This window comes from Ischnura elegans, chromosome 4 (assembly GCF_921293095.1).
Source record: "Ischnura elegans chromosome 4, ioIscEleg1.1, whole genome shotgun sequence".
NCBI classification, from domain to species: domain Eukaryota; kingdom Metazoa; phylum Arthropoda; class Insecta; order Odonata; family Coenagrionidae; genus Ischnura; species Ischnura elegans.
The window spans coordinates 63,351,947-63,361,534 of record NC_060249.1 but is presented as its reverse complement, the minus strand read 5'-3'; the positions used below and the strand labels follow the sequence as shown (position 1 = coordinate 63,361,534).

At 37.0% G+C, this 9,588-nt stretch overlaps 1 protein-coding gene across 3 annotated transcripts in view; it reads right to left on the bottom strand.

Annotated features, from left to right (window-relative positions):
• LOC124157591 (vesicular glutamate transporter 1) overlaps nucleotides 1-9,588 on the bottom strand; it is a 247,150-nt gene that overhangs the window by 6,451 nt on the left and 231,111 nt on the right. For all 3 annotated transcript variants that reach the window (XM_046532440.1, XM_046532441.1, XM_046532442.1), the window contains 4 exons: nucleotides 8,405-8,691; nucleotides 5,105-5,348; nucleotides 4,637-4,764; nucleotides 3,630-3,929 (listed from right to left, as the gene is read on the bottom strand). In XM_046532440.1, the coding sequence (XP_046388396.1) occupies nucleotides 3,630-3,929; nucleotides 4,637-4,764; nucleotides 5,105-5,348; nucleotides 8,405-8,691 (959 nt within the window). The remainder of the gene's footprint in view (nucleotides 1-3,629; nucleotides 3,930-4,636; nucleotides 4,765-5,104; nucleotides 5,349-8,404; nucleotides 8,692-9,588) is intronic.

The following is a 9,588-nucleotide window of genomic DNA, read 5'->3' as shown; positions in this document are numbered from 1 at the left end:
TAATGACCCAAGGGTTCATGGTTCAAATCCCATGTGAAGCCTTTGGGCAACACCCTTCTCAATACTCAAAGTGCACAGTGAAGTAGGTTTTAAGGCACAAGAAAGGAACTGGCTCCCTACCCTGAATGTGCCATGCCTGTAGCCAAGTCCAGGGTGAGCTCTACTCTCACCTATTCAAACCAATCTACATCTACACACTACCCTGCTAGGCTGATTACCAATGAGGTGAATCACTGAGTGAGAGAAGCCTTAGATAGCATGGCTATTCAATTTTGCATGCATCATGCTAACGCAGATAGTCCCATTGATGAAATCTTACATGCCAAATAATTTAAACATGTAGAAAACAGATCTGGTATTCATTAAGCGAGATATTGCTCACCTCATTGGGAATTCAACATGAATTGATGGCAGATAGGATATTTAAGATATTAAAGTATGCAGTTAATCATTCAAAGTAATATCACTCCAAATAATGTCATTATGCCGGCCTCGGTGGCGGCGGGGTAACGTTCCCGCCTGCCAAACTAGAGGTCGCGGGTTCGAGTCCCGCCTGGAAAGTTTTCCCCGGTCCAGGGCATGGTCGTTTGTGTAAGTTTACTTGTTACATTTGTTGAACACCCCGGTGTAAAATGGCCAGTAAGAGCTGTATCCGGTGATTTGAGAATAAAATAAAAAAAATAAAAAATAAAATAAAAATTATGCCAGATTTGATTATCACTATCTTTTTCCCAGGCTAGATCTGTGCGATGTGAAATTCAGGCTGCGGCACTGGGAGACATATGGTGCAGTGTGTGGTTTGGTGGTTTTAACAGTTGGAATTTGTCTTTTACTGTTGAAAATTGAGAACCAAGCATGAACATGTGCAGAAAAGAATTGTGGCAAATACATATCGTGGACACGGGGGGCACGCACCCCCCCATGCGGGACCAATTGCATTGCATCTAACATAGCTGCACCACAATAGTAATTTTTTATATCATAACATAGCATTATCTTGTATATGTGTATAATCAGCTCATATGAAACTCTCTCAAACTTTGCATGAGACTTATTTTTGATAACGATAGAAGTTCTCAAGAAATATTTTGCACTCCCCCCCCTTAAGTTTTTTCTGTATCCGCTCCGGTACCCGGAGCAAGAACAAAGAGGAAGAAGGTATACCTGTAAGTTGCCCTTCTTGACATGAGCTGTTGCCCTTGGCGGGTGACTACTCACCCTCCTACTAAAAGCTTTGTTTGCTATTGTTCAGAGAGGGACTTAAGGAGAGAAGAGGATGAGCGCAGGGGATGCATTACAACTGGCCAGCTGGTTTGGGGAGGGAGGATAAGGTGATCAGTGGATAGTCAACAAACATGAAAGCTCCAGAACGTGAGGAAAAACGTAAACAAATTCTAATGATCCCATTTACGATGATACCTTCTGTCATAACATACGACACTAATAGGTATCTGGCTTCCAAAATGCCGAAATTAGAGCAAAACTGACGCCTCAGAACCAAAATCTTCGAAATTTGTGGCTTCTATCCCCACGGCGAGAATAACGTGTAAGAAGGTATACCTGTAAGTAGCCCTACTTGACTTGAGCTGTTGCCCTTAACGGACGACTACTCACCCCCCTTCTCAATGCTTTGTTTGCTATTTTTCGGTGAGGGACTCAGGGGGAGAAGAGGATGAGTGGAGGGGATATATTACCACTGGCCAGCCGTTGTGGGGAGGAATGATAAGGTGTCATTGAGCAGTCAACAACCACGAAAACTTCTGGACGCGAGGAAAAACGTAAACAAATTCTAATGATACCATTTACGAAGATACCTTCTGTCATAACATACGACACTAATAGCTGGCTTGAAAAAAGGATATTTTGTGGCAAAATTGATGCATCCGATCTAAATTTTCTAGATTTTCAGTTTGTATCCCCATGGCAAGAATAAAGCGTAAAAAGGTAAACCTGTAAGTGGCCCTACTTGACTTGAGCTATTGCCATGTACGGACGACTACTGACCCCCTTCTCAATGCTTTTCTTGCCATTGTCTCGCGTGGTACTCAGCAAGGAAGTATAAGTTTAGGGAGTTTATTACGAATAGCCAGCCTTTTTAGTGAGGGAGAGATAAGGCAGCCGTTCAGTGAACAGTCAACAACCACGAAAGCTCCTGAACGCGAGGAATAAGGTGAACAAAATCAAGTGATACCATTTACGAAAATACTCTCTGACATAGTATATGATTCTAATATTTGGTTTCTAAAATGTATTTTTAAAGCAAAAATGGCGTTCCTGAGCCATAATGTTCGAGATATTTACTTTTTTCCACACGCAGTGTCTAACATATAATGTGTGGGGCGCAGGCGGGACCCCTCCCCTGATTCGCCGACTGTTTATCCTAACATACCAGAAACACAATTGTAACAACACCAGTTTTTTATATTACAATATAGAATTATCTTGTTTATGTTTATAATTAGCCTGAATGAAACTTTCTCAAACTTTGCATGCGACTTATTTTTCATTCCGATTAAAGTTCTCAAGAAACATTTTATGCCCACTGCTTGAATTTGTACTGTATCCGCCACAGGAAAGGAGTTACTATACTATGCATCCAATTCTTAGTAAGTTTTAGTCCCATGGTCTTAATATAAGCAGCTTCGCGTTGGCGCTGAGGCTAGACATATTCACCACCATGCAACAAACAATCTTTTGCTTCATGATGGCAAACAGGTCTAACCCAGATACACAATATTACAGGAGATTCGTTCTTAGGCTTGTAATGTTCCTTTCTTCTTTGAGTGTCTTTGATACATTGCTTTCACTACCTACTCCTTACAAATTTTATTTTTCTCTCACAAATACGCTTTTCCTCATCTCAAATTTATTCTATCTGAATAGGCACACAAATTAATCCACTCCTATTAAATTATTTCATAGTAGTATTCATTTCCTATTATTTTAATGCAACATGAATATGATTACATCATTTTATTGCATATTTGAAATTACTACAGGGTAAGCTAGCCAATGGGGAGAGAGATTTCTTCCGGATGATGAAAAAGAGAAGGAGAACAATGCCATGCAAGGTGTCAGTGAGTACCTTACTGAGTGGCGAGTAACATGCATTGTGTTGGATATAAATATAGCGCCTGATATGGAAAGCATTGGTCCGAATGTTCCCTTCCCCTCTCTGAGATCCCACCACGACGCCTTACAATTTGATAATTATTTGACATGATAATAAATTATTCATTTTATACCATAACCAACACCCAAGCAAGCTGCAAACATGGAGTAGCACAGTGGCATGGCCAGGAATTTTGTTTGGGCGGGGTCCAAAACCAGGGGGGAAAATTTTTGAAAAACATGGTACTAAGTTGAGGCTTTGACACTAATCTGTACACTTTACATAAACAAAAAACATCATTTTTTGAAGAAATCTTTTAAAAATTCACGAGTTTTCAATATTTGGTTTTCTTTTGTGATACAAAGTAAGAGTGCTTTTATATTTATGGGGGCAGGGAATTCCGGACCCCCGGGACCTCCCCTCTCAGTACGCCACTGGAGTAACATCACACCACTACACACAGTGCCACACACAACCACATCCAATGAACAAAGCAGAGTAAAAAGGTGATACATACCGCAGGAGGATCATCCCAGCCTGTTGCTGTGTTGGGTTCATCTGGCCATGTAGCAAATTCTTGGACTGCATTGGTGTTCATCCCTCCTGGGTCTCCCTCACCACCTGGTGGCCCTATGGGCTTGTGATCTGTACCACCAACATTCTTGGCTGCATCTATAGGGTTCCAGCTGGCTACCTCTTCATCTGTGGGCTCTGCCCATGGCTGCAATTCTCCAGATGCAAAAATTCCATAGAATGCAACCCCAAAAAAGTGCACTGTAGCGGCCATTATGAATACAGTCTTCCAACTCTCTCTTGTCTGAAAAAAAATTATTATAATATTTAAGTAAGTATACATTTCATGAGACATCAACTATTTTCATTATGATTTAAAGCATATGTGATTGGAAATTTGAAATACCTCATTCATATGAAGTTCTATATGACCACAAATTTCAATGTGCAACTCTTTGATTCATAACCCATGATTACATTTCATGAAGATGTCTCTTTATTTCCATAAAAACCTCAAGGTAAATTACACTGAAGCAAATTGCACTCATACCTGCATATTTCCACATTAGAAATTGGAAATTCACCAATATGTGATAGAATGGAATTGATAGATAATACAGCAATAAAATGCATTAAAAGCTGATGATGAGAATCAATTGAAAGGAAACATGAAAGAAACAATGATATTGAAGTTACAGATGGGACTTAATATAAAATTTATATACTTACTTCACCATGAAATTTGCTTCTGTGATTATAATAATTTTAAGGGTAGTATTTTTAGGATACCTTGAAGTATTTTTTAAAAAAATGAGAGAAATATTTATGAAGTTAATCTCGGATTATGCCACAAAAAGTTACTCATTGAAATTTACTAGTCATATAAAATTTCATATGAATGCAATTGTGAAACTTTCCAGTCGCAAATTGAAATTCACTTGAAGAAGTTAGGTATGAAGTCCAGTGGTGAAGTCCTAATCCACCTTTTCCTTTCCTTCAAAGAGTACTCACGTGGTCTTTGGTAATATTGTCAATAGCGATGGGGCAAATGAGCCCCGCAATCGTTCCTATGCCATTAGACATTCCCATTAAAATAGATGCATAGCGAGGGGCAATGTCCAAATGGTTGACGTTGAAACCTGTAAGGAAAGAGCCCATTAAGATGCATCCTCAAAGACATGTAAGTTCTACGGCAAAATAAATGGATGGATTAAATAATACGGTATTTTTTACCAACTTTAATATACATATTCCTTTATCAAAAAACAGACCATCGCATCACATTTATTATTCACATTATTTACACAGTTGCTATAATCTAAATTTAACCAACTAGTAGAATGGAGAGAAATGAGTGCAAATTGTATTTCCCAAGGACTATTTTCTATGATTCATGGTTCAAATATATGCATGGATTGAGTGATGACGGTCAATGATTTTAATAATTGTATAAAGTGAAGATAAAAATGAATCACAAACCAGAGATGGCAAATCCACTGAAAGCGACTCCAAAAGTGAGGGCTATTGTTGCTGCAGTAGCTGTCTTTGCATATGCAACCACTAGGAAGAATATTGCTTCCATTCCAAAGCCTCCACAATTGAAAACTTTTCTTACGTTGGTTGTGGTGAGTAAACCGGTTTTGCGAACGTGATCAGCTAATAAACCACCACATGGAACTATGACAGTCATCAGTAGATGAGGTAGGGCACCTAGCAATCCTGTCTGTGGAAAAAAGCAAAAATATCACAGGATGAAAATAAATAATATCAATACCATTTACTGCAGTAGATTTAAGGTTACATGCACAATTTGTGATTATTGACTGCATCTGCAATCTGATATCATTTAATTGAAACGATCAATATGACCTTCAAATTGCTACTTATGCAATACGTCCTTAAGTCTTACAAAAACGATAAGTCAAAAGTCAACCATAAAATAACGACAAATCAATTCGTAGTTATTGAAATAGTTGGTTAGTATATTTATGTTTAGGAATTCCGATGTAAAAATAAAACATAATGCTTGATAACTGATTTAGTTTTCCACCACAATAAGATGATATTTCATGTTGGTACTCCAACATATTATTAAAATCCAAAGCTGTAAACTGTTCTTTAATCATTATCTTAGATTATTCCGCAGCTATGATTACCTATTTCGTACATGCTCGTCAAAAGCCGCTCTCTCTTCCGAAGGAATCGGTCGAAGTGGAACTATGCAACCGACACAATATAAATACCTCCAGGAGTTGCCTATACTCCAGGAAACTTTTAGTGTCGTCTGCCCATTACGCACATTCGGGAGTACCTAACAACATGTTCGAAGGATGTAGCGGCAGGTCGGCCTGTTGTAGCTGACAAGCAGTCAGAAGTTACATTACCCCTTATAGTGCCTTATGTATCTCTCGTGAAAAGTGCCAGGAGCACGATAGCGCTCCTCCTGCAATGTCACTCTTATATGCTGATAATTAACTAATCATTGAATAGTCAATATTCATTTTATTTTAACATTAACTTTTTTCTTTAATTTCTAAAAAATAACTCATATGACCAAAAAAGTTGTCAAATAATGCATTAAAGTGGTGAAATAACACCATAAAACAAAGATTTCCTAAAGTTTTTTGAATATATACCTTTAGTTGTCTCTGAGACCTAACCTACAACAAAATCAGCAAAAATGCCTCGGTACTTTTAGAATTGTACCTAGAAAATCGGTTGGCACTCAGAGAGTAAAAGGAATAATTTTGGGAGTGGTAAGATGGGTCACAACTTCTTCGAAAATTGTATGTGGTGTTACTACCTAATAATGTCTGAGGGACAAGGGAAGAAAATTTGAATTTTTAGGTTGTAAATGTATTCACTATCAGTTTAGATTAATCAAATGCAAATTCACGAAAAAGATAAGTAGCTCCCCCGTTAAGAGGGCCTTTACTTAAAAATCAAGCTGTCGGGAAATTATTTAAACCATAAAAAAATTCATAAACACGGCATTGGAAATGCGGACGACAGTTACTTTTCGTTTCCTCATGGGAATTGTTTCATATCGTTCAACAACACCTTATATCGCGACACTCACTTATTAAAAATAAGCTTGCAAAGGCCATAGGTTGGGGTAAGTGCGCGTTATATTAAATTCAGAAGGCACTAGGTGCAATATAATATTTTGCAGCCGATTTTTTCTCTTTTTTCTAATCTTCAGGGCTGATGTATAAAATAGTTTCAGGCTTGATTTTGACATTTAAAAAAATAGACCTTGAAAATGGCACAAAGTGTCGAAACCATGGTCGGTCGTTAAGTGCTAAATTAAATAGTGTGGAAATTACCATTTGTGTTTTTTTTTCGGGGCTGATGTTTAAAAAAAAAAATTCATGACTTTCCCACGGATTTCTTTGCCCTAGAAATTGTTTCCTCCCACCCAACCTAAGGGTCGGAACCGCTAGTCGCCATTTCCGAAGCTTAACACCCGGATGGCCCAGTACATCGTAATAAGCAAGAATTTTTCACGATATTTGCGGAGTATCAAAAGATTGAAGAGAGATTCAGAGTTGGTCAAATCTTGTGGTAGACAACGTTTTACAAAGATTATTACCATTACTTCAGACGTGAATTACTACCGCACTCTCAAGTAGCCATTTATAAATGTTTATCCCCCTCGCTCATTAACGGAGCTACACGGATAATACGTTACTTACGAGCCAAAATCTCAAAATTCTGGAAACTACTTTGCGCAACTCATTGAGCACCTTTGCTTGTATAGGAAAAATTCAGTACATATAATCCATGTCCATACATTTTGGTGAGCAAGTAATACGTTATTTAAGAGTCAACATATCAATATAGTACCACTTAATGTTATTAATCAAATTTTGAACAATGCGTTAGCTTTCCAAAATAGAGACAACTATTATAAGACCCAATTTACTCATAGTGAAAAATAATTAGGAGCGATACTCGTTAACCCTTAACCGGTGACGTGCGGTCTGAGAGACCGCTGCGTTTCTAAAATTGTGAATATTTTCAAAATCGGTTTTTCAAAATATATATAATCCTCGGGAGCGTCACAATTTTGTGTATTAAGGACAAAGCAATCTTAAAAATCTAACGTTCTCATTATTTATTTCTGAAAATTCGCAACTGAATTTTAGTAGCGGTCGGTGAGACCTAGATTGGAAAAACCAATAAACGTACTGCTAGTGGAAATAATTCAAAAAGTTTTTAGAAAAATTCCTAGTGATTTTTCAAGAATAATAATAATAATAATTAATAATTTGCCAGGAGGCATTTTAGTTGCATAACGTGGATAATTTAAATCTAATCTATCTAATCGTATCTAATTCGTATGCAGATAGTATCCATTGACTACCGCTCCGTCGCTTTTTGTCAATGAATACTATCTGCATACGAATTAGATACGGAGGATTATGTGCCGTCTGGGTCAGTACTTAGTTAAAAAAGTACGATAATAATAACAACTCAAGTGTTTTTGATATCAGTTTTTTGATCCAGTTTCAAATAACAGTTTTTACTGAAAAAGTTGGTTCGTATTGGGAATGCATAATATTAAATATTAGTTTTGAAATAGTTTAGAAGTCAAAGAAACATTAAACTAAGCAATAAAAATTACTTTTCGACGTATTATGAATTTTTGTTTTATTGCGGTCCCCCCGACCGCACGTCACTGGTAGTGTAACAAGAATTGCACGTCACTGGTTAAGGGTTAAGATACATAAACACACAAATTGAATATGCTGGACATTGCATTTCATAGATACTTACCTCCTCTATTCTAAAATGGAATGTTTGGAGATAGGACGCCTGGAAGAGGACTAGTAGATAGAAGTTCCATGAACGACAGAAGTTGGCGACTATAATGGCGTAGACAGGCATTGAAGAGAAAAACTTTTTCCAAGGTGTGGTGTGTATAGTAGGCATTGCAATCTGAGAAACAGATCCTAATGAATTTTCTATGTACAGGAGTTCTTTTGCGCTTATCGTAGGATGTTTTGAAGGCTTCTCAAACGACAACCACAACCAGAAGAGGTACCATATTAATCCCACGACACCTGTAAGCAATAAATATATAAATCAATTATGGTTAGTCAATAAGTGTTAAATCAAGGTTGACTAAAATGTTTTTCAATACAAGAAGTCAACATGCATATTGATCATTGATCGATCAAGGGTTTTTGTTTTTGAACAACAATACAGAAACTCAATAGTTCATTCAACACCTTTCACAGCTGATAAAGAAGTCTAGAGAAACATTTTTAACGGAGAAGAGAAAACTATTTGAAATTTGTGATAGTCAATCCTCTCTTGCTTTTACAATGTCAGCAGGAAAAAAAACCTTTTTGCAAACCTCATCCTTATTTATGGTAAATTTAAGCAATATAAATATATATATATATATATATATATATATATATATATATATATATCGCCATCATAAACAAACCATTAAACATTTATATTAGATATTATTTATACACCTCGCATATTTTTACAGGGCTTGACTTAACTAAGGGTCGTGAAAAGTGGAATAAAAATATTGTGGAAGTAAAAAGATTAGATCTGTGTTCTGGAGAAAGTTTGTGATGTTGAGAATGTAAAATACAAAATACAATGGACTTCCGTCCAGTCTCTTAAAGTATATGAAAGTCACACTCACACACATTGAATGTGAGGAATAGTTGTAATATATTATTTGGCGGATAAAAAATTGCAAAAGATACCATTACAATTATGAGATTGTCTGAATGAGAATGAGTATCAGAATGTGGCCCTCGTGGCCTAGTAAATTGGAGACCCCTGGTCTAGGCTAAATCTTGCAAGTTAACGAGTTTTTATAGCAGCACGGAAAAGACACCCAAAAGTGCCATACGTCAAAGAACTGAATTAACGCTCCCAACGTAATTAGAGAGTAATTACGTTGAGAGCATACTCGAGGATAAAATTGAGAG